Genomic DNA, 24,879 nt, shown 5'->3' on the forward strand with positions numbered 1-24,879 from the left:
CCTATTTTACGACCAAACGAGAAATGATTTACTTTGCCGAAGATTAACTATTTCTTTCAAATCACTGGTTCTTAATATTTTGGGGGGTGAGGGGTGGGGAGGGCAGTGTATGGGATTCCTATCCAGAAAAATTCAGTTTTACAAACAAGCTTCATTAAATTCACAGACTCGGAGGCAAAGTTAAGAACTACTTTAAATGTATATTTGCTTAGTAGGATGGGAAAAAGAGGGAGACAAAGAGCGGAAATAAAAGCAAAAAGCAGATATACTGCCAGTAGGAAATGGCCAAATTACCTTCATATATGCGATGTTTGCATAAGTAAATTGACAAGGGGATATTTTATTTTATTAAAACATTTTTTTTCTTTATTGATTTTTAGAGATAGGAAGGGACAGGGAGAAATAGAAACATCGATGAGAGAACACTGCTTGCATACCCGCCACTGGGGATTTGGCCCACAATGTGGGCATGTGCCCTGACTGGAAATCGAACCAGGGACCACTTGGTGCATGAGTCAATGCTCAACCACTGAGCCACACCTGCCAGGGGACAAGGGGATGTTTTAAGTTACTGAAGTACACCTGCAAAAATTTTCTGAGATTTTTTTTTTTTTATCTTCACCAAGGATATTTTTCCTTTTTTTTTTTTTTTTTCAGATAGTGTGGGAGGGAGAGAGAGAGAGAAACATCGATGTGAAAGGGACACATCGAGTGGCCGCCACCCGCATGACCCAACCAGGGCCGGGGACAAACTGCAACCAAGGTATGTGCCCTTAGTCGGAACCGAACCCGGGTCTCTCCACACCACAGGCCGACACTCTAACCACTGAGCTAAACCGGCCATGGCTTCTGAGATATCTTGTACATTTCCTAATCCTTCCCTAGGAAAATGGAGGACATCAGCAAGAGTTTGAAGATATGTAAGTTGTCAAATGGACATAAGGACATCAATAAGTTTGACTCCGTGAAGCTCTGTCCAGGATTTTATTAGATTGCTTTTTTCCCCAATATACCTGTATTGGAAGATTGAGACAAAAAGGCACAAACTCACATTAAATAAGGTAATCTAATCAAGTCTACAAAGTGTATTTTGTAAAAGAAGTAGCACTAGGAACCAACCAAAATAAGACCGGGAGTCCCAGCAGGGACTGTAAGAGAACTTGGGAAGATACACGCTTGCCCACAATACTGATCTGTCCCTGACCTCTCTCTTTGAGAAGGCCAGAGCCCAGCACCCCTCCTACAGAGGCACTGCTGCTTCCAGCTGGGACTGTGACCCTGGAAATCTAATGGAAGCAGCTATCTGAAGGAGCATGGCACATCCTCAGGTACTACCCTGGAGCTGAGCCTTTCATCATAAGCCCCTCTGAGTGCTAGCCAGATTTGGGTGGTGGTGGGGGGAATGTGAAGAAGGAAGGGATACTTAAAAGAAAACTACACTGTTGCCGAGCAGCAACAATATCCCAAGGGATGGACTAGACCAGGGAAATCCCTCCTTATGTTTATGTGGGCTAGAGCCCCAGATCCAACTGACTCCAGGAAATTCTAGCTCAGCTCATACTGGGGCAACAGGTGAAGGTGGGAGGAGCCAGAAAAAAGGCAGATAAAGAGCAAACCCCCCACCAGAGCTGGAGTGATATGTGTGAATTTCAAAGAAGAGCTGAAGGAAGGAGAATAACATCTGACCCTCAAACCACTTAAAACAACTGTCTGCTTAGAATGTTGCCAGTTGTTTCTCCCAGGATAATCCACATAGACTTCACTTAGTTGAATGAAGAAGGGAAAGCATTAAGCAGAAATATAGTTATAGCTAATACAAAGCTTGTAGGAAAACATTTACATTTTTCTCCAGTAGGAACGCCTTTTCAACTTTTCCAGTCAAATAAATGCTAGTAGCAGTTGGGATGTTAATAACTGAACTGCACACCAGATCCATTGCTACTCTAGACCCCACAAAGTGAGGAGACTAAAAGGAAGGTGTAACAGGATATCTCCTGGTCCCAAAGGGGCCTCAATGAAGATTGGAGCTGACCATGCTGAGGGGTCTGAGTCTGTCCACCCTTGCCCCAAGGAGGGCCACAGGGAAGCATCCTTCAGGATGTCACAGGTGCAATCCTGTGAGAGACTCCCTTATTGCACTTAGAAATAAGGCAAACAAACTGACAGAAACATGAGGATAAATTTTCCTGTCCTATTCGCTCCCCTAACAGAGATTTGGTTTCTCTCATTAGCAGCTGCGCCCAGGCTAGCATGGGCTTGGATCACTGTACACACTTGGCCAACATTATTACTTCACAAGGTTTGGGAAGTGTTAGGTGACACCACAATTATCTCAGATTCTCCCATGGGGAAGGCATACCCAGGTTCTGCCAAGTTGTAGGAAAGTGTGAAGCACTCAGCAGCTTTTATTCCCCCTGGAGCCTGGACTCTTACCAGCCTACTTTGGTAGAGTTCTGTACCATGGTCACTACTTGCTTTTGATTGTCCAGGACAGAACTCAGCTTAGGGGCAGGACAAACTGAGTTCTTGATTCCCAAATACTTTCCAGCAACTGGAGACAAGAGGGAACATGTTCTGGGAGGAAGCTTTTTGCATGCTCGTTTTATGCAGCATGAAAAGATCAGGACTCTTGTGTCCTGACCAGCCTCAAAGACAGAGGACAAGAATCTAAGAAAGCAGAGAAAATAGGATTATTGCTGAATGACAGCACCAGCCCAAATGGGAAGAGGAGCATGGACATACAGAGCTCCTCAGGGGGCAGACTAATTAGTATATATAGGGCAGTCTCAGTTCTAAGGGCCACAGTGGATAGGCCTCTCCAGGTAGAGAGCTGACCCTGGCATATCATGGACTCTGCAGAGACACAGACAGAGTGGGCAACAGGAGAGCTGAGAAGCCATAGGTATTTCTAAGACTAGTGACCAGAGATGCAATGCCTGGGGCAGGAGTTATTTGTATTTGTTAAATTTTCAAAACGGAGACTGGCTGGGCCTTGGGTATTTCTTTGGTGCTTAGAGCACTCTAACAATGGGTTACTGGGAGCAGAGGTCAGAGTTATGAAGCCACATTGCTGTTCTGTGGAACCGGGGAAAAAAACTATATTTCTAACTCATCCACTCTCCCCAGGTGAGCACTCAAAATCGCAGATGCTCAGGAGCAAAATACCTGTTTATCCCAAGGCTGAAAACAAACAAACTTAAATCATTTAAATCACCACATCACAAAAGGCAGCTATTTTGAAAGACTAAAAATGTCACTTGAAAATAAAGGGGGGGCACACAGAAATGGGTTGAGAACACAATGGCTGGAGGGGGAGGAGCTGTAAATACAGAAGCCTATATGCCACATATCTCAGAGGAGCAGGCTCCTGCACACACGGGCTTCATAATACCAGAGGGTCTATTTGTTCACAATATTAAAGAGCATCTAGAATCAGCTACATTAAGGGATCAAAAGTTGCCTGAAGAATGGGCACAGAAAGGCTGCGTCCGAAGATGGCCTGTCACTCAGGAGGGTGGAGCTGCTGGGCCTTCCTGTTGACCACTGTCTTGCAAAACTAGAAGAGAAATAAAATCATTAAGGAAGCAACAGAGGAAAACAGAAACACTGTAAATCATTGATTGGGGAATTTCAAAAGGAAGAAGGATGCTAGCTGGTGTGGGGTGGTTTAGGGGGAGTGATGAAAAGAAGGTTCAAGCAATTACTAAGAAGCTGGCATTGCAACAGTCCACTTAATCTCGCCCTTTCTCAAGCACATGATGCAGTGAGAGTGAGCAGAGCTTTGCATCACTGCTGGTCAGACCCCTTCCTTAGCTAGCGCCTTAGTGCTAGGGGACAGCCAGTTTTTATTTGATAAAATAATCTCTCAGAGCCTGATGGGGAGCAAGGCCAGGTTTTTTATTACAATGACTAAGCCCACTCTGAGCTGGTGGAAAAACAGCCGGTTGGGAGGTGTGCACACCACTGGGAGCAATTAGAAGGAAGGAAACTAGGGAAGAGTGAGTATGAAAACAAGGGACATCCCATTCTGGTCCTATGGCCTGGGCAGAAATACCCTCCAAGATTCTGAAAGATGCTGCCTCAGATGAGAATAGCTACTTAGTATGGGATCAGAGGGTATAAACAGGAAGAAAGTCAAGTACCAGGCACAACAATGAACGCACACCACTAGACTTTAGGCGTAGGGCGGGTATAGAGAGTGCCCTAGAATGCCAGCTTCAACTTGAAATGGCTCTAGTTAGGAAAGGAAGAGTAATTAGTTGCAGATAAGCTTCAATTCCGTGTCCACTGCCCCCAGCCCACCATATCTCACCATGTCTCTGGTGAGTTCGTTGTAAAATTATATGTCCCTGAAATGTCCTCACAGTCATAATTTCTTTCAGTGGAAGCCCAAGAGCGTGACAAGCCTGTTGAGCATGGCAGTCATTATTCCTAGAGGGCGGGGTGAGGAATGAGGCCAGTTTGCTGACTCCATAGTGAGCTGCTGAGGCTGTGAGGACCCAAACTTTTAGCACCTATGACATACACAGTGAGAAACTGGGTACATACAGTGCAGAAGGGGGAGGGGTGGCTTTAGTCATCTGCTGTCATTCCTTTCACTGGGTCCTTTTGTCTCATCTGAAACAGAAAAAGCAGAAAAAATTGAAGGCTCTTGCTGCTGACGGAACTCCACCACAGATACAGTCGGCCCTCGTTTATCGGGGTTAATCCATTCCAGACTCTAGTGTTGCACCTGGCGTTGAAGGATTCCTGGGGAGCTCGAATACATAGGCCTACAGTCCATACGTACAGTAATTTTAATTTTAATTGTAATATAGGGTGTACAATTGACTCAGACAACTGAGCGCGCGCTGTATCATTTTCACTGTCTCAATCAACTTTTTAATGACTGTATTTGAAAAAACCGCGATAGAGTGAAGCTGCAAAAGTTGAAGCGTGAAGTGGTGAGGAACGACTATACATCCTGCCTTCACAATCCTGCCAATAGATAGGCTGGAGCATATTTATTTATTTATTTATTTATTTATTTATTTTTCCTTTATTGATTTTTAGAGAGAGAGGAAGAAGGAGAGAGAAATAGAAAGATCGATGAGAGAGAACACTGGCCGCCTCCTGCATGCCCCCCACTGGGAATTTGGCCCACAGCCTGGGCATGTGCCCTGACTGGGAATCGAATCGGTGACCTCTTGGTGCATGGGTTGACGCTCAACCACTGAGCCACACCAGCTGGGATTAATATATATTTTTATTGATTTGAGAGAGAGAAACATCGATTGGTTGTCTCCTGCACGCACCTGGACCAGGGATCAAACCCACTAAACTTGGGCACGTGCCCTGACTGGGAACTGAACCAGTAACCTCTCAGTGCATGGGACGATCGATAACCAATTGAGCCACACTGGTCAGTGCTCATTCAACAAATTCTGAGCACATAAGAGCATGACCTCTGGAATCAAACTGCCTGGATTGTATTCTGGCTCCATCACTAATTGTGTGAATTTATGCACATTACTTCACTGCTCTCTAAGCCTCAATTTCTGTAACAATAAAGGAGAGATAATAATAGCACATATGGCATGAACTGTGGTAAAGATTACATAAAGACACTCACATAGAGTACTCAGCATAGCAGAGGGCTTGGCATGGAGTACACACTCAATACCTGTTATCTATGTTGTTATTTCTTTGTTCTAAACGCTGTCCTGCAGCATATGTATGTACACAAGCTCTGAAGAATCTGGACTTTTAAGCTATAGCCCTCCTCAGAATTATGTTCTATTTACTAAAATTTTAACATCGGCACATTTGGCAGAGATTCTATCTCAGTAGTGATAGTTCTCCACTGGGAAACATTCTCAAAGTACACTTCCTGCCACATTTCAAACATGTTTCGTGTTTCATGTTCACGCACACACCCAGTAAGTCCATGTGGAACATGGACATGGTAAAAAAAAAAATTCTTGTCCTATCCAGTGTAGGCCAGAATTTCCTCAAACACGATCAAAATAATTGTCTGGGGTACTTATGGTAGATTCTTGGGTCCCAGACCTGATGAATCAGAACCTACAGGAGATGGACCATAAGTGAGTCATAAAATAAATCTGACAAGCCTCACCTTCCATAGCCCCCAGCAAAGATCCTCTGCTCCGAACAGGAAAGTCTATTTTCAGACACTTACTAGTCCCATACCTTTCAGTAGGCTCTTAGCTCCACCTGGAAAGCCTGTCTCCTGTAGATTTTGCTCAAAACTCGCTTTCCTGAATGATATCTTTAAATCATTAGTGCTCCTCTAACTTTAGTTGTCCATATTAATTAATACCTGTTACTATATTACTTCCTAAGGGTTCGACAAATTCCAACATGACAGAAATCTGTTAAGGATAAGGGCACTGTCATTTAAAAACAAAAACGTAACCCTATGGTGTTAGGTAGGAATTGAGGGTATTCTGTATGAACATGATATGTAAGGTAGATATAGAAATAAATAAAAATGTAAAAGTTCCCTAGTCATATGACAGGCCTGGCAGCAGCAACACTCCAACAGTAATCAGCACACCTAGCAGCCAAACAGCCCCCTCCACTAAAAGGAACCAAGGCTCCCTGGATGTGGCCAATTCTAGGACTGAGTCATAAGAACAAGATCAGCTCGGGACACCCTGTTTTGCTTTACATGAACAGAGGTAAGTAACCTCGCCAGTAACTAGATAGAAAAACAGAATACAATGAAAAGAACACTGAATCTTTAACATTCTGGCCTAAAATCTATAAACTGGATCTAATCATACAGAATCACTAGATAAATCCAAATTGAGAGGCATTCTACAAAATTACTAGCCTATAACCCTAAAAAATGTGAAGGTCATGAAGTCCAGGAAAAACTGAGGAATATCACCAGAGTGAAAGAGACTAGAAGGTTGCAGTGTATGATACTGGGCCGTAGCCTTTGCTTTAAAGGGATGGAATCTCTGGGTTAAGGGGTATTCTATTCTTGCCATTTTCTTTAAGTTTAAAATTATTTAAAATTTTTAAAAAAGACAAAAACATGCTTATTAAATGTCAGTTCACTAATGACCATTCACATAAATTTTCAATAAGAGAGATAAGTAATTTAATATGGGAGCAAAGTTCCTTGGGCTTCAGTCAGATCCCTATATACCCTGACAGTTCATTGCTAATGCAAAGCCAGTCCTGTTTTCCTACTGCTGGAAAAAAGATGCAACTTCCTATCAGGGAACCTGACTGCTTCCCCTACTCGTAGAGACAAGGTGCCCCCCAGAATGTCACTGAAATAAAAATACATTATTTCATTCTTATAATGAAATGCTCTAAGAATGGTTATTTCCTGTTTTCTTGGGGCCTAAGTGACATGAGAGATTTTATTTGAAGTTTGTAGTGTTCCTTGCGTCAAGCCACTGCAGGATGGATATATACATATAAATGGAACATGAAAGTAGAAACTCCTAGTTTTGTTTTTTCCCCACAGTGGTTTCCTCTAGGAATGAGGCCAGGGATTAGAGGAAAGGGATTTTCATGTATCTAATGGACTTGTATTTTTAAATATTTTCTTTATTTTTCTGAAAACTGCTTTACCATTAAGTATGAAACACTTCTGACTTAAAAAATTAGTAAAGATAGCAATGTCAATATCCTGGTTGTGATACTGCACTATAGTTTTGCAAGATATTGCCATTGGAAGAAACAGATCTCTCTATTATTTCTTATAACTGCATGTGAGTATTACATTCATCTCAAAATAAAAAGTTGAGTTAAAAGAAAACAAAGCTAGTTAAAAAAAATCATTTTAAGCCCTGGCCAGTTTGGTTCAGCGGTTAGAGCATTGGCCTGCGGTCCAGAGAGACCTGGGTTCGGTTCCCACTAAGGGCACGTACCTTGGTTGCAGTCTGTCCCCGGCCTTGGTTGGGTCGTGCAGGTGGCAGCCACTCAATGTGTACCTTTCACATTGATGTTTCTCTCTCTTCCTCTCTCCCCCTTCCACTCTATCTGAACAAAAAAATGGGAAAATGTCCTCGGGTGAGGGTGTGTGTGTGTGTGTGTGTGTGTATGTGTGTGTGTGTGTGTGTATGTATATATGTATGTATAAATAAATAAATAAATAAATAAATAAATAAATAAATAAATAAATAAGAAATACAATCTTAGCCTGGTTGGTGTGGCTCAGTGGTTGAGCGTCGACCCATGAACCAAGAAGTCACCAGTTTGATTCCCGGTCAGGGCACATGCCCAGGTTGTGGGCCCAATCCCCAGTGGGGGGCATGCAGGAGGTAGCCAAACGATGTTCTCTCTCATCGATGTTTCTATCTCTCTCTTCTTCCTTCCTCTCTCTCTAAAATCAATAAAGGAAAAACAAAATTAAAAAATCATTTTAAGACACTGAAAAGTAACCATAAGCCAATTAACATTCCCAAAGGAATACAAATATGAGGTTCATGTGGAATTGTTTTTAGAACCTGTTTAGAAAGCCTATCTATAAATAGGTTCAGCCCTTGGGAAAGCAATTTGGCAATAAATAGCAAGAGTCTTAAATTCTCTAATTCTATCTGTAGGAATTTATTCTGAGGAAATAATCCTAATTACCAAAACAAAACAAAAAACAGTGCACAAAAATTTTCTTCACAGCATTATTCACAACAGTGAGAACCTGGAAACAACATGAAGGAAAATTCAACATAGTGTAAATGACAGAGTACAGAGCAACATATATGTATATTGCAGTCAGATGTAGTGAAGAAGTTTTTGGTGGGAAAATGCTTCATTTTAATGTTCAGAGAAAAAGGTAAGATAACCACCTGGCAGATGTAATACAATAATAACTAAATAAGTGTAAAGAAATCCCTAGCCATGCCCAGACAGTGAAGCTCAGTGGATTGAGCACAGGCCCATGGACTGAAAGGTCCCAATTCAATTCTGGGGCAGGGTACATGCCCGGGGTTTCAGGCCCATCCCTAGTAGGGGGTGTGCAGGAGGCAGCGATCAATGTTTCTCTCTCACATCAATGTTTCTCTTCCCTTCCACCCTCTCTAAAAAAAAAAAATCAATAAAACATAGTCTGGCCAGTGTGGCTCAGTGGTTGAGCATCGACCCATGTACCAAGAAGCTGCAGGTTCGATTTCCGGTCAGGGCACATGCCCAGGTAGTGGACACAATCCCCAGTGGGGGGCATGCAGGAGGCAGCCAATCAATGTTTCCCTCTAGACTCTCTCTCTCTCTCTTTCCCTTCCTCTCTAAAATCAATAAAGAAAAAACCCAAAACATTAAAAAGAAAGAAAGAGAGAGAGAGAGAGAGAGAGAGAGAGAGAGAGAGAGAGAGAAAGAAAGAAAGAAAGAAAGAAAGAAGCCCCTGACTGAGTAGCTCGGCTAGAGCATTGTCCTGATATGCCAAGGTTGTGGGTTCAATCCTCAGTCAGGACACATACAAGAACCAACCAATGAATACATAAATAAGTGGGACAAGAAATCAGTTTCTCTCTCGAGTCAATTATTTTTTTATTTTTATTTTTTATCCTCACCCAAGGACATTTTTCCATTTTTTGTTCAGATAGAGCGGGAGGGAGAGAGAGGAACAGAGAGAAAGAGAAACATCGATGTGAAAGGGACACATCAAGTGGCTGCCACCCGCACGACCAACCAGGGCTGGGGACAAACTGCAACCGAGGTACATGCCCTTAGCGGGAACCAAACCCGGGTCTCTCTGTACCGCAGGCCGACGCTCCAACTGCTGAGCCAAACCGGCCAGGGCTCGAGTCAATTATTTTTTAAAAAGTATTTAGAAAAGGAAACTGCATTAAAAAAAAATAGAGCTATTCCCATATTCAAGATTTTAAGCAATCTGAGTGGTCTTCCCTGGGGTCAATCATTGCCAGGCTGTCAGAAGGAATTTAGATTCCACAGGACAGCATTATCCTCCACATACAGGGATCCCTCAGCCCCAAAAGACCTACCTCTGTCCTCCACAGACATGATGGGAATCTCCCATGGCCCAGCAGGTGAGCTAGGTCCCAAGTGGTTTCCTTTATCAGCCTAACCCTTAGAATTTATACAGGATAGCATAAAAGTAGGTTTATAGTTGTAGTAGGTTGGAGTTGTATGTGAAACACAGAGTTTATTCTTAACTGTAAACCTTCTTTTGCCCCACCCTATATTTACCACAATCCCAAACTGGAAACTGGGCGTAGGGTTCTGCAAGGCATTTCACTGCACAGGGACCCTTATGTATTCTCTGGGTACCCAGCTCAGAGTTTAAGGCTTAACATCAAACTGATGGTGATCCCTCAGTCAAAAAGCTAGTGGATGAAGTAAGGGCCCTCTGCACCAAGATTCAGGTGATGAGGAAGGGACAAGCACGGTCCCATGCAAGCACATAGATGGGGACACTGGTTACAGGGAGACTCAGAGACAGCCCCCAGTGTGGACCAGAACTACTAAGTCCAGAAGAAGAATTATGGAAGGACCAGAAGACTCATGGAGCCAACAGGGACTTAGAGAGGAAGACCCACAGGGAAGGCTGGGAAAGAAAAGTTAGGTGGAATCTTTTTTTTTTTTTAGTAATTTTTTTGTTGTTGTTAATCCTCACCGGAGGATATTATTTTTCCATTAATTTTTAGATAGAATGGGAGGGAGGGAGGGGGAGACAGAGAGAAATGTTGATGTGAGAGAGACACATCAATTGGTTGCCTCCCACATGACCTCCAACTTGGGCCAGGATTGAACATGCAACTCAGGCATGTGCCTTTGACTGGGAATTGAACCCACAACCCTTTGGTACTTGGGCTGACGCTCTAACCACTAAGCCAAACCAGCCAGGGCTTTTGTAAGTAACTTAAACAATTTTTTATTGCATTTTAGAAAGAAGAAGGGAGAGAGAGAGAGAGAGAGAGAGACATCAATTTGTTGTTCCATTTATTTACACATTCATTGGTTGATTCTTGTATGTGCCCTGATTCGGGATCAAACCCGAAACTTTGGTGTATCGGGATGATGCTCTAACTGAGCTACCTGGCCAGGGCTCTCATCAGAATCTTTTTTTTTTATCCTCACCCGAGGACATTTTTCCATTTTTTGTTCAGATAGAGTAGGAGGGGGAGAGAGAGAGAGAAACACTGATATGAGCCCTGGCCTGTTTGGCTCAGTGGTTGGAGTGTCGGCCTGCGGACATGTACCAAAATAAATAAATTAAAAATTAAAAAAAGAAACAAAAACAAAAAAAAACATTGATGTGAAAGGGACACATCGAGTGGCTGCCACCCACACAACCCAACCAGGGCCGGGGACAAACTGCAACCGCAGTACATGCCCTTAGTGGGAACCGAACCGGGGTCTCTCTGGATCGCAGGCCGACGCTCTAACCGCTGAGCCAAACCAGCCAGGGCCAGAATCTTTTTTTCATTGATCTTGGGGTGGGGGGGAGGAGTGAGAAACATCAATTGGTTGCCTCCTGTATGCACCCTGACTGGGAATTGAACCTGCCCCACTGGGAATTGAATCTGCAACCTGGGTATGTACCCTGGCTGGAAATCAAACCCTTTGGTGCATGGGATGATGCTCCAACCGACTAAGCCACGGGGGCCAGGGCCCTCAGCAGATTCTTTATCATGTGCTCTAACACAAAGCATCTTTGCTGTTTTTCAGTAAATGTTCTAGATAGTCTAGCAAATAGGGAAACAAGTTTTCTTAAAATTTTTAAAACGAGTCTCTTCTCCCAGGCTCATTATCTACAGAACTAATGGCCAAAGGTCCCGGAGGCAGTTGGTTTCTGTGAACTAGAAGGTATCTTTCACTTCTTTGAATCTGTTTTTCTGTCTATAAAATGAAAATACCTATGGCACAGGTTGCCATGAAGATTTGATGACATAATACATGCGAAATTCTTATCACACATGACAAACACACAGTAAGACCTTGATAAATGTTAACTTCTAGTAATAATAAAATATTTTTACCACCATCATATTTAGGAGATAGCTGAGTTCCCCATTACAGGAGATGATCAAGCACAAGCTGGGAGGGAGGCTGCAGAGTGGACTCAAGCACTAGACATATAATTGAACTAAACGACCTTTAAGGTGCCTTCTTCCACTTTTATGATTAAAAGAACAAGAGCAAGGGAGAGGGAGAAAAAAAGGCAGAGAGGTAGGAAGGGCCAGAGAGACAGAGACAGAGGCAGCTTTACTACAGGAACACATTTCCTGACATTTAAAATTTTTTCTTTCTTTATTGATTTTAGAGAGAGAGGAACAAGATGGGGAGAGAGAGAGAGAGAGAGAGAGAGAGAAACATCGATTGGCCGCCTCCTGCAAGACCCCACTGGGGACCAGGCCCACAACCTGGGCATGTTGTGTCCTGACTAGTAATCGAACCGGCGACCTCTTGGTGCATGGGTTGACACTCAACCACTGAGCCACACTGGCTGGGCTATTCTAATAATTTTTTAAAAATATGTTTTTAGCCCTGGCCGGTTTTAGCTCAGCGGTTAGAGCGTTGGCCCGTGGACCAGACAGTCCCGGGTTTGGTTCCCGCTAAGGGCATATACTTCGGTTGTAGTTTGTCCCGGCCTCAGTTGGTGTTGTGCGGGTGGCAACCACTCGATGTGTCTCTTTCACGTTGATGTCTCTCTCTCTCCCTCCCTCCCACTCTATCTGAACAAAAAACGAAAAAATGTCCTTGGGTGAGGATTAAAAAAAAACAACCCTCACCCGAAGATATATTTTCATTGATTTTTTTGAGAGAGAGAAACAAACATTGATATGAGAGAGAAACATTGGTCAGTTGCCTCCCATACATGCCCCGACTGGGAATCAAACCCAAAACCCAAGTATGTGCCCTAACCAGGAATCAAACCCGAAACCTTTCTGTTTATGGGATGACGCTCCAACCAACTGAGCCACACTGGCCAGGGCAATAAAAATATTTTTAGAAAGAGAAAAAAGACAAGGAAGCCAGAGTTACACTTAGCATACGAAGGTATAGTACAGTTGCTTACAGGGTCAAAATATGTCACATGGTAACACAGATTTGGTTTTGCTTTCTCTTTTGCTGTAAACTATGTTTGTTTGTTTATTTTTTTAATTTTTAAAAATGATTTTAACTTTTTTTTTTCCTTTATTGATTTTAGAGAGAGAGGGAGGGAGAGGGAGATAGAAACATCGATGGGAGAGAACATCGATTGGCTGCCTCCTGCATGCCCCCCACTGGGGATCAGGCTCACGACCTGGGCATGTGTCCTGACCGGGAATTGAACCGGCAATCCCTTGGTTCACGGGTTGATGCTCAACCGGTGAACCACACTGGCCAGACTGCAAACTATTTTTAAAATTCCAATTCCAAACAGGGTTTCCTGCATTTGCAGTCATCTTGGAGGAGAGGGGTCATCTAAGCTTTTGGTACAATTCTCCAGAGAATGAAGAAACATGCAAAGACAAGGGGTGGGGATTTAAAAAGAACTCCTTAATGATGAGGGTTCTGGAAGTTTGGATTTGAGAGACACAGATCCAGTAGATCCTCAGGCAAGTTCTCCCAGGTTCAAGAATTTGAATTCTACCCACAGCAAAAGGACTTCCATGAACCTGTGTACTTTAGGCTAGCATTTATTAGACAGTGGGTGGCTAAAGCTCTAGGCTAAACCCGCAAAGGCTCTGTGATCCTCTGTTTAGCAATTTTTTTTTCTTTTTGTCAGGGCTAGGATGACCTATAGACTCAGGCCTCTCATATAGTCAGAATGGCCAGAGCCCTGGACATTAAATTCTACCACTTCCTGAAGATACTTAGCAGAAGAATCAGGAATTGTGTCCAGCCTTAGCCAGTTCTGCTCAGTGGTTAGAGCGTCGGCCCATGGACCAAAGAGTTGTGGGTTCGATTCTGGTCAAGGGCATGTACCTCTGTTGTAGTTTGGTCCCCAGTCGGGGCCCTGTGAGAAGCAACCAATCAATGTGTCTCTCTCATGTCAGTGTTTCTCTCTCTCTTTCTCTCTCTTTCTCCCCTACTACTCTATCTGAAGATAAATGGAAAAATACCCTTGGGTGAGAATTAAAAAAGAAATTGTGTCCAAAATCCTGCCACTTCCTGCCAAGTGTAGCTGAATGAATAACTGAAACATTGCCTTCAACAGGAACTAACTCAGCACACCATTTAAGCAGTACGTCATTCCAGGAAGTGTCATCCTGGAGTTAAAACAACTCCACTAGGGGCTCCAGGGAAAGGAAGGATTCCTGGGCCATGTAGCATGCCAGGCCTGGGTCTTACCTGAGGCCCTGCTGGAGAGCCAGGCAAGGCCACGCAAAGCAATGTCTGCCAGATACCCAGGCTCTGTGCCAATCCACCCAAGGCAGGAAGGGAGAAATAGCCATGACCGGTTTGGCTCAGCGGTTAGAGCATCGGCCCGAGGACCAGAGTCCCGAGTTCAGTTCGCGCTAAGGGCATGTACCTCGGTTGCAGTTTGTCCCTGGCCCTGGTTGGGGTTGTGTGGGTAGCAACTAGTTGATGTGTCTCTCTCACATCGATGTTTCTCTCTCTCTCTTCCTCCCCCTTTCCCTCCCGCTCTATCTGAAGATAAATGCAAAAAATGTCCTCGGGTGAGGATAAAAAAAATAAATAAAAGAAGGGAGAAATGGATTGTAGAGAGAAATGGTAGATCTATGAAACAGAGCTTCCTGCCTTATTTTTAGCCCTAAGAAAGAAGGAGGGCCCCAAATGGCATTAGGGGGAGCAGAAGAGGCTGAGTGATTAAGAGCTATGACTCTTACTCGGACTTTATCACCAGCAGACTGTGTGACCCTGGGCACGTGTTGAGCTCTCAGAGCCTCCACCTCCTTATCTGAGATGCCTACTCATGGGTGTTGGGAGGCTCACAGGCGAAGGTGTCTGTAAAAGCCCTCAGAACAGTGCCTTACACACAGCGAGTATATGAATGTTATTTATGATGAGCTCCTCAGAGTGAGCCTCGCAGGGAACATCTCTCCAAACATTAGGTCTTCAGGATCCCATGGAGTGGAGAGCTCTCCTTCTGGGAGTAATGCCAACCCCCCACCTCTGCGGCAAAGGCTCCAAACTCTAAAACTAGCTCAGAATCACCTCATAGAGTAGTTAATTCTGTGCTGTTGTGTTCTCTGTGGGTCGTGTGTGTGGTATTCACAATCAGCCCAGCCTGCCTCCTCCTAGGGTCACCTCCACCTTCAGCCCAGCACGAGTCCCCCAGCCGGCTCTGAAGAACCACCGCAGCAACTGTATTACTCACTTGGCACTCAGCACATACTGCCGTATTTGTCTCTCTCGATATGCCAAGACCTCAACTAGATTGCAAATTCAAGAGCACAGGCTGTTTTCTTTCTTACAGTTCCCAGGTTGCCTGGCATTAGACCTTACCCACAGCAGACACTGACACGTTCCTAGAATTACAGAACAGTGCCCTCAGTGAACTGTTCCAGCATGACAGTCCCCTTCACATGTTTATCTAGCTGAGAGCCCCAGAGTCTCCTCTGGGCGTCCACTTACCTCATCCAGCTGTCTCTTTGTCTCTTCTTCCATCCTTCGAATGTCGTCCATGGTCAGGTCAACCCACTTATCGAGCCAACAGAACAGCTGCCTGTGGAAGTTTGTAAACAGACGCCTCTCTTGCTATAAAATGGAGGAAACCCAGTTAGAACCCAGAAAGTAAAAGCCACTATTGTAGCTCCCTCCCCATGATCTCTGAGCCATACCCATACTTTAATGGGGAGGCAGGGAAGGAGTGACGCCTGACTGGCTTGTCTGGACTGGTCATCCAGTCCCATAGGTCAGTGACTTTGGCCTTCACATGTCTAAGAAGTATGGCTTCAAGTAAGAGGGGGCCCCCAGAAGAAACTGGGTGTCTACCTCACAGCTTGTCCCTGTGCCTAAAATGCTACCAAGACAGGCAACCTATGAGCTCACAGCTAAGCCAAGGCCCCAAAACAACTGTGCCAAGTTGCCTCCTTGCCTCTGGAGCCTAAAGCCAGGTTAAAACTGGCCAGCAGTGCTCTGGCCAGTTTTACTCAGTGGTTAGAGCGTCGGCCTGCGGTTCAGAGAGACCTGGGTTCGGTTCCCACTAAGGGCATGTACCGCAGTTGCAGTTTGTCCCCGACCCTGGTTGGGTCGTGCAGGAGGCAGCCACTCGATATGTCTCTTTCACATCGATGTTTCTCTCTCTCTCTTCCTCACTATCCCTCCCACTCTATCTGAACAAAAAATGGAAAAATGTCCTCAGGTAAGGATAAAAAAAAACAAATAAATAAAAATAAATAAATAAAACTGGCCAGCATCTATAAAATCTAGCCCAAGAGTGAGGTTCTAACACATCCGAAAGAAGGCTATAAAAAGTCCTTACATTTGCCTAGTTCAGTAATTCAGGGCACTGGAGAATTTGGCTCACAATGCCTCTTGCCTTTTGGCTTCAAGAGAAACACTGAGTTTTATTTGTATTTCAATCATAGAAAACCTCTTCCTGTCCTGGCCAGTTTGGCTCAGCGGTTAAAGCGTCGGCCTGCGGTCCGGAGAGACCCGGGTTCGGTTCCCGCTAAGGGCATGTACTTTGGTTGCAGTTTGTCCCCGGCCCTGGTTGGTCGTGTGGGTGGCAGCCACTCGATGTGTCCCTTCACGTCGATGTTTCTCTCTCTCTCTCCCTTCCTCTCTCTCCCTCCCACTCTATCTGTACAAAAAATGGAAAAATATCCTCGGGTGAGGATAAAAAAAAAAGGAAACCTCTTCCTGTTTCCTTTATTTTGCCTCAGTCTCCTTCCCTGTCACATGTGGTATCCTTGGATGGACAGCATTAAACTATAAGACAGTTAAGTACAAGGACAAGTGGGGGGTCTGGGAAATCAAACAAATATTTGAATGTCATTCACCCTAGGATACAAGTCATGTGAGTTGTACGATTTTCAAAACAACCCCCATAAACTCATAAACACTGGGAAGGCCTCACCCTGGTCACTTACCTTATGTATAAAGTTTTCCACTTTGTTCTGCAGGCCCCACCACTTGAACTTGACAGTAACCAGTTTGTATGCACACATGTATGGACAGTCTTTCTGATTTACAAGTTCTTGCTGTATTAGAAACATACCCACAGGCAGGCAGGTAACTAACAGGGCAGATCTCTGGTTCTCCCTTAGCCCAGCCCAAGCCATTCCCTTCCTCCATCCATGGGAGAGCCCCACCCACACTGTGCTCAGCCCCCTGGTGGTAAAGATATGAACTGTACCTTCCAATTGGGGCCCAAGGGTCCTCTGCCTGTTTTGATAGATTTAAATTTTGCTGGGTCTTCCTCTGCCTTGTAATCCTGAGAAGTGGTAGAATTGGAGTTGGGGAAGGGAGGGAGAGAGGAAGGGAGCGAAAGAGGAAGGGAGGAAGGCAGGAAGAAGGAGAGAGGGAGATAGGAAGATGGAGGGAGAGAGAGAAGAAACAGATTTTATATCCAAGTACACTTCATGCCACTCTTATGGGAAAATATTATAAACAAGATACAGAACTGTTTACATTAGTCTCAGAGGAGTGTTCTATGTGATTTTCTTTGCTTTTACCATATGAAAGTGCCACCAGACTGTCTGAGCAGGCATGTATTTCCACTGTTTAAATCAGGGATTTTTAACCTGGGGTGAGCATCCAAATGATCAGGGACGGCTTTTTCAAAATACAGATTTCTGGGCCATTACACCTAAAACCCAATGAATAAGAATAAGAATATCTGCAGGTAAGGGCAGCATGGATTTTTTTTTTAACCTCTGGAGGTGATTCTAAAACACACAGCCAGAGCTGAGAACAATTGGCTGTCACTCCTGAAACCTAACATGATCTCGCTCTGGTTTTTTTCTTTCTTTTTTAAATAAAATCATTATTAGATATGTTCAATGTATAGAACATAGAATGTTCAATTATAACATCCTCTTGTGTATTATTCAGTCTCCACTGATTTATAATGTAGTCAATGCTGTGTGTTCATTAACTGTAACAAAAGCTTAATCTTTGACTGTCTCTGCATTGACTGTGGGCTCAGGAACAGCAAACTCATAGCAACTACTTAACACAAATAATGACGATAACAAATCACACATGCACACACACAGTCATAAAGTATTTCCCAAAGCTAAGAAGATTATGTGTGCTTTAAAAAATAAATCTTCCCTACCTCTGCTTCTCTCATTCACATGAAATGACCAGAATTGACAAAATACTTTCATACTCTTTACTAGTATTTCTGTTTGAGAAATGTTTGGGTATGCATGTTCTGTTTATGTACACTTATGATATATTCACTTTGCTATATATGCTATAATTCAATTAAAATATTTTTTGAAAAATCCACTAACCTTTTGAGGGTGGGAGTGGGAATATCAGGTAAGGAATCACAAAATGGTTTTCATATCTTTTTGTAAATGCACAAATCAAAATATCTTAAGCATACAGAGTGACCCTAGGAAAAAGGTATCGTATCCCTGGGCTACGGACAACAAACACTGTTCCAAATTCCTGTGCCCTGGTTCCAACAGTCCTGTCAGATAGGAAGAGTAATGAATGAGGGAGAACTACCCTTTCCTTTCCTGAACAAATACTTTCTGGGAGCACAGCAGTTAGCAAGGCAGACCTGGTCCCTGCACTCTCCAGCTGTATGGTCAAGCAGTGGACTGTCCTTTGCTAAGCACCTGCTGCCATATTTTACTCTGAGAAGCAACTACTAACTTGTTGAGGGCAGGGGACGTGTCTTTTCACATATCTGGAACACACCTCATGTGGAACACACAGAACAGAATACTCCAAACACAACAGGCATGCAATAAATGTTTCTTAATTACTGGGTTGGAAAAATAAATTTGAGAACTAGTTTCAGGCTGAGTGTCATTTCAGCAGGGCAAATCACCCTCAGAATAACCAATAGCTCCTACATCTGGGCCACTACTTCCTGGTGGCATTCCCAGGTCAAGACAAGGGAATTCTTAATACGAATTTAAAAAATAAAATAATACCCAAGAGAGAACTTCCCATTCAGCCAAGTTGGTTCCAGTTCCCTGGTTTCTCTGATACTTAGAAGTCATTTCTGCATCTCAAAGACCATCCACATCTCTAAACAGTTCCTACCTTGCTAAGTACTTGGCTTCGATCTGCAATGTCTATATATATGGCTTCCACATGTTTCCATGCCTCAGGCTCCAGTTTATGCACCTGCAGGAACAAGGAGCACCACTGTGTAGTTTTTGTCAGCTACAAAGCATCCTTTACCCAGAAGGGACACCTAAATACAACTATTCCCATAGCCAAAGAGGTGAGATTTTTATTGGTAAAGAGTTACATACAAAATTATTCAAAGAAATGGAAGGATGAATTTTAAGTGGACACACATTTGAGGACTATGCTCTGATTTTTCAGCCTAAGCACTTCAGCAGGCCAAAACATTCTTAGGGCTACCTCTAGTGCCTACATCATTTCCACATGTTCCCCCTTTGTAAAGACTATAAACACTTGAGATATATTTTTATTGATTTTTTAGAGAGAGAGAGAAACATCAATGTGAGAGAGATACATCAATTGGCTGCTTCCTGCATGGCCCCCACTGGGGATCGAGCCTGCAACTCGGGCATGTGCCCTGACCAGGAATTGAACCGGGACCTCTCAATCCATGGAATGATGCCCAATCCACTGAGCCACACCAGCCAGGCTCTTGTATTGTTTTTAATCTTTGGCCACCCACAGAATGCTATACTGAATCTTCTTATATATAAGTTATTTCACACATGTGTAAACATAACTGTATGATAAATTCCTAGGTGTGGAATTGCTGGAGTAAAGGATAAGTGTATTTTAAATTTGAGGAGTTACTGGCAAATTGTGCTCTACAGAGGCTATAATGTTGATGTTTTAAAAATACAGCTCCTTTGTGCCAGGAGTCGCATTTTAGACCAATCCCAGTACCATGAAAGGCCTTATTAAGAATCTTGGAGATTATATTTCGCAAATCAGAGACAGCAATCCATGCTAATAGGGCAGGTCTAGGCAGAGGCCATTACCTTCCTGGCCAGGACAAGGAAAGCATAGAAAGGACCCCATGGCAGGGATGGAGAAGCTACAAGGCAGAGCCTCAATACCCTGCCCTGAAGCTTGGAAGCCCTTAGAGCTCTTGGGGAGTGCTACTTACATTCTCCTGGGTGCCAAGATCTGGTTTGTGCCAGGTTTCAATTTTAATCAGAAAGTCTTCTTTCATGTACTCATTCTGGAAGATAGGAAAAAAATACCTTACGGTCACCAGGCTGAGAATTGGAGAATAACCGTTACTGGGTCATGGGCAGTCGAGAGACTCTAACCTCTGCCTTATAAGAACAGCTAACTTTACTGGGAGCCCACAACATGCTAGGCATGCATTATCTCACTCAATCCTCACCCCAGCCTACAAGGTCTATAGTAATATCACCTTCATTTTATGGATGAAGAAAATGAAGCTCAAAGGGGTGAGGTGACTCATCTAAGGCCACAGAAATAACGATAGAACTGGGCCTCAAAATCAGGTTTGTCTGACTTCAAAATCCATGGACTGAACCTCTCTGCCATACTTCCGTATGCACAGGGTGCTAATGGTTAATTAGTAGAGCAGTATGGGAAGAGCACAGGAAGGCTTCCCAACCAACCAAAAATGTTCACCACTACCCCGTTCCCCCCAGCTGACCTTTTGCTGAGGCCCAAAGTTCTCTTCTCAAATTAACTCTTCACGCTAATTACTATCTTCTTCCCTTAAAACTTTTTAAAAATTGGAACTAGGCAAAGGAAGAGCACATTAGTCCATTAATTCCTTAGTAGGGATTAAGTTCCCAAGAACTGCTTGTTGACCAACAGGGACAAAACACTGGATGAGGACACTGTAGGTGGAGAGAAGGGGCAATGACACAGGGGCTGGTCATGGAAGAGAAACCTTGTTGACTTCCTAATGTTGCCAAGGGTCAGTGCTCACTGGGGTCAATAGATGCCCACCCAGTTCAGCTGAACTGAAGTTCTGTGCAACCTTGAAAAGGTATGACCAGGCAAGAGCAGGGGAGAGCCTCGGGTCGTTCAGTCCGTGCGACCCAGAGCTAGGATGCCATGGTCCTGACTGCTGCACTTCACAAAGCCACTTGCCAGTGCAACTTGAAGAAAGAGGCTACTTTGCGAATTAACAGGTTACTCCTTAAGACTGAAAGGATTAAGCCTCAACAACTCTAAAAGACACTCAACAGAGAGAAAGGAATACCCAGGGACTTCTAGCGTGGTTACATTTTTATTTCTTCTTTTCTTATAAATCATCTACAATTCCAGCCCCTCCCCTTGCAAAAAAAACAATAAAAAATACTTACTGTAATAACTGCTCCAAGGCAAGGGCATGGAAAGAAGAGAGAAAAAGATTAATGAGGGTGAATAAATATCTGCCCCTTAGCTCCACAGATCACAGTAGCAACAAATTCTCCACTCCCTGGGGCTTATTCCACAGTCACCGACCAAGCCCCAATGAGTGCATTTGGTGCCTCAGATGCATCAACCCTCCAATTTCAATCATACAAAAGTCCCAAAAGACCAAATCTGGAATTTAATTATTATTTTTTTTATCCTCACCCGAGGACATTTTTTTTTCTTTCCATTTTTTGTTTAGATAGAGTGGGAGGGAGGGAGAGAGAGAGAGAAACTCAATGCGAAAGGGACACATCGAGTGGCTGCCACCTGCATGACCAACCAGGGCCGGGATAACTGCAACTGAGGTACGTGCCCTTAGCGGGAACCGAACCCGGGTCTCTCTGGACCGCAGGCCAACGCTCTAACCGCTGAGCCACACCGGCCAGGGCTGGAATTAATTAAAGGAATGCCACTATCAGCTCCTTGAGATTCTTTCCAGCTGAAGGAGAGGGCGCTGGCTCTGATCAGCTGAAGCACTGAGACCCACCACTCTGACTCAGAGCATCACCTGGCGTCCCCCCTACTTCAGGGGCACAGAGCAGGGCACTTCAGCCAGGCACTCTCTATCTGCCTCCTGCATCCCTCCTCTCACTGTAACCAGACCTCTCACCCTCTCTACTCCTGCCCATTGTAATGAGACCCCCTCGGAAAGCACAGATCAATTATTTATCAGAGAAAATGACTAGCTCTAATGTCACCGGGGAATGGACTAGCTCTCCTCTTGACAAGAGCCCAGATCATTGTCCCCTCTGAATTTAGGAGTTACAGTATCTCAATTTCTGATGGATGCACACTGCCATGTCTGGATATTTATGGGACTAACAGTCAAACCCCATCACTCCAAAACTGCAATGAAGGTTACCTGTGAGACTGAGATGAAGAGAAGTTGAAATATAAGGGAGAAGATCTACCTTGTATAGAAACAACCCGAGACACTGTAAGTAATTTCCCCGAATTCAGTGAAAGAAATTTGGAAGAAAGCACCAGATTAAGATTATAACTAAAAGGACTATTGAAATAACTGCTCTGTTATCAGCTTGGAGAAAATTGTGCTAACAAAAAGGACATGCTGAGTGTAATATCCATCAAGGGAAGTCCAAAGAGGCCAGTTTGGCAAAAACTCTCCAGGGCTGTCCTAGGAGCAGGAGTCCCAGGCTGCAAATGTGGCACATCCAGCCGCCCCATCCTGAGAGTGGAGACAGCAGTGTCAGGCTGGCCTGGTTTGATGACGCCAGCCACGAAGGTTCTCCAACTAACCACCTGATTCTAAATCCATGTTCTCCAAACAACTTTCTCCTTCTAGCTTGGCCTCTAGTAAGGACAGAATGTGCTAGTCAACAGACACAAGATTCTGATCATTTGAGTAAGTGAACATTTTCACTACATACTGGCACCTGATTATACATATTTTGGTTTTTCGTGTAGAAGAGCCCACCAGAAAAGAACACTAATCAGCAAAGAGGAAGATCTGGTTTCATTAGTAATTTTGGATTTCAATACAACTTAATATATTGGCATATGGGGTTTTTATACCTTAGTCTTTTTGAGACCCTGAGAAATAGATCCACTCAGTTCTGACAAATTAGGTTTCTGAATCTATGATAATGACGACCCTCAGCGGCCTTTAATGCCAACTTGGGTGACCAAACAACCTTCCCTAGTCTTCTCTAGCCCTCCCTGATCCTCCAAACACCTCTGCGTTCCCAGACTTCTCTTTTCTTCAAACTGCAATCCTGGGCACCCTGGAAAAGTCCCAGGAAACCCTTTGTAGTTAGAAGATCAAGCTCTCCAAAGAACACTAATAAGGTACTTTAAAACCATGGCTTAGCAAGAGACTATTCAGCCAAGGGTCAAAGCTAGAAGGAGAGGTAGAAAGAGAAACATTTATTTTCTACTTCCTACTTTCATTCACAGACTAAACCCCATCTTACCACCTCTTCACATCCTAATTCCCCAACAGGGGAAAGACATGGAGAAAAATGAGGTAAGAAGATAGAAAGAGCTGATAATGAGCAGAGTATTCCAAACTTTTTTGTTGTTGTTATTGTTAATCCTCACTAGAGGATATTTTTTCATTGATTTTTTAGTACTTTTTTTTTTTTTTGGTGGTACGTGACCCTAGTGGGAACCGAACCCAGGACTGCCTGGTCCGCAGGCTGACGCTCAACCGCTGAGCCAAACTGACCAGGGCTCCATTGAGTTTTGGAGCGAGCCAAAGGGAAGGAGTCGGCAAGGAGAAAGAGAGAGAAACATCCATTTGAGAGAGACATATCCATTGGTTGCCATCCCCACGACCCCGACCAAGGCTGGCAATGGAACCTGCAACCCAGGCACGTGACCTTGACTGGAATCAAACCCGCAACCCCTCGGTCCACAGGCTGACGCTCTAACCACTGAGCCAAACTGGCCAGGGTCCAACTCCATGTTTATTCCACTCAGAATAAGGTTAGAGCCTTCCAAAAGGCATGAGGAATTCATTCCATGCTTCTTATCTAACTTCAAACTTTTATCTACTTGGACCAAACTTAGATGTTTGAACTAATCATTTTTCTCTCATCAACCCCCAAAGGGCACTGAAAATTAGCTTTTCTTGTTTATTTTAAAAGAACAAGCGTTTAACTGAACAGATCTAAGACTCAACATACGCATTTCTTACGATGGTGACTATGTGAGGTCAGCATCCACTGAAGAAACCAACCTTCCCCCTGCTCCCTACCTGCTCTTCATGGAGTATTTAGAAATTACTTTTGCCCTGGATGGTTTTGCTCAGTGGTTAGAGCATCGGCCCGCAGACCAGAGAGGCCCGGGTTTGGTTCCAACTAAGGGCACGTACCTCGGTTGCAGTTTGTCCGCAGCCCGGTTGGGGTTGTGTGGGTGGCAACCACTCGATGTGTCTCTCTCACATTGATGTTTCTCTCTCCCCCCACCTCCCTCCTGTTCTGTCTGAAGATAAATGCAAAAATGTCCTCAGGTGAGGATTAAAAAAAAAAATTATAAAGAAATTACTTTTTATCTTTTTTATCCTTTTGGCCAAAGATCAGGACAATATGTGAACGAACTTCTGGCAGCTAGAAAATCGCCCATGTCACCTTCAGCACACTCCCCAGAACTACACAGAGGACAGTGGTATCTCTCAGTAGGCACAAGCTGTGTACCCAGAACCTTGCCCCAGGCAAAGAGGAGTCCATGCTATTCATTTGCCTCCTTTATGTCAAGTTGGCAAAGGTTCTTATGACACATGCTCAATGCAACTCCCTTAGATATCAAGGAAATTCACCTTTGGCCCTAGACCAGACATATGCAGCGACGGTGCACACGGTCTTTTAAGAAAATGTGTGCACACAAAATAAATAAATAAATAAATAAACAGAAATTTAAAAAAAGAAAGTGTGTGCATGTCTCTTTTCCAAGAATTTAACAGCTTGCTACCCAATGCTTTTGGAA

General features: G+C 43.9%; 1 protein-coding gene and 1 long non-coding RNA gene across 6 annotated transcripts in view; one reads left to right on the forward strand and one right to left on the reverse strand.

Annotated features, from left to right (window-relative positions):
* The first annotated feature begins 710 nt into the window (after nt 1-710).
* LOC118633902 lies at nt 711-8,659 on the forward strand. Of its 3 annotated transcripts, XR_004960299.1 has the most exons (4): nt 711-763; nt 886-1,061; nt 1,221-1,328; nt 4,627-4,777. It is a non-coding gene; the product is annotated as an uncharacterized LOC118633902 (long non-coding RNA). The 3 variants fall into 3 exon arrangements; XR_004960300.1 differs by lacking the exons at nt 1,221-1,328; nt 4,627-4,777 and adding an exon at nt 8,638-8,659; XR_004960298.1 differs by lacking the exon at nt 1,221-1,328.
* PITPNA (phosphatidylinositol transfer protein alpha) overlaps nt 1,393-24,879 on the reverse strand; it is a 40,548-nt gene continuing 17,061 nt past the window's right edge. Inside the window, exons 5-12 of one of the 3 annotated variants that reach the window (XM_036268115.1) lie at nt 21,342-21,349; nt 20,156-20,230; nt 19,102-19,185; nt 17,231-17,308; nt 16,965-17,075; nt 15,505-15,627; nt 4,549-4,617; nt 1,393-3,556 (exon numbers count right to left, since the gene is read on the reverse strand). In XM_036268115.1, coding sequence (XP_036124008.1) covers nt 4,573-4,617; nt 15,505-15,627; nt 16,965-17,075; nt 17,231-17,308; nt 19,102-19,185; nt 20,156-20,230; nt 21,342-21,349 — 524 coding nt within the window. In that variant the 3' untranslated portion in view covers nt 1,393-3,556; nt 4,549-4,572. The remainder of the gene's footprint in view (nt 3,557-4,548; nt 4,618-15,504; nt 15,628-16,964; nt 17,076-17,230; nt 17,309-19,101; nt 19,186-20,155; nt 20,231-21,341; nt 21,350-24,879) is intronic. The other 2 variants (XM_036268117.1, XM_036268116.1) reach the window with 2 other exon arrangements.

The sequence above is a fragment of the Molossus molossus genome, unplaced genomic scaffold (assembly GCF_014108415.1).
Source record: "Molossus molossus isolate mMolMol1 unplaced genomic scaffold, mMolMol1.p scaffold_m16_p_19, whole genome shotgun sequence".
NCBI lineage: Eukaryota > Metazoa > Chordata > Mammalia > Chiroptera > Molossidae > Molossus > Molossus molossus.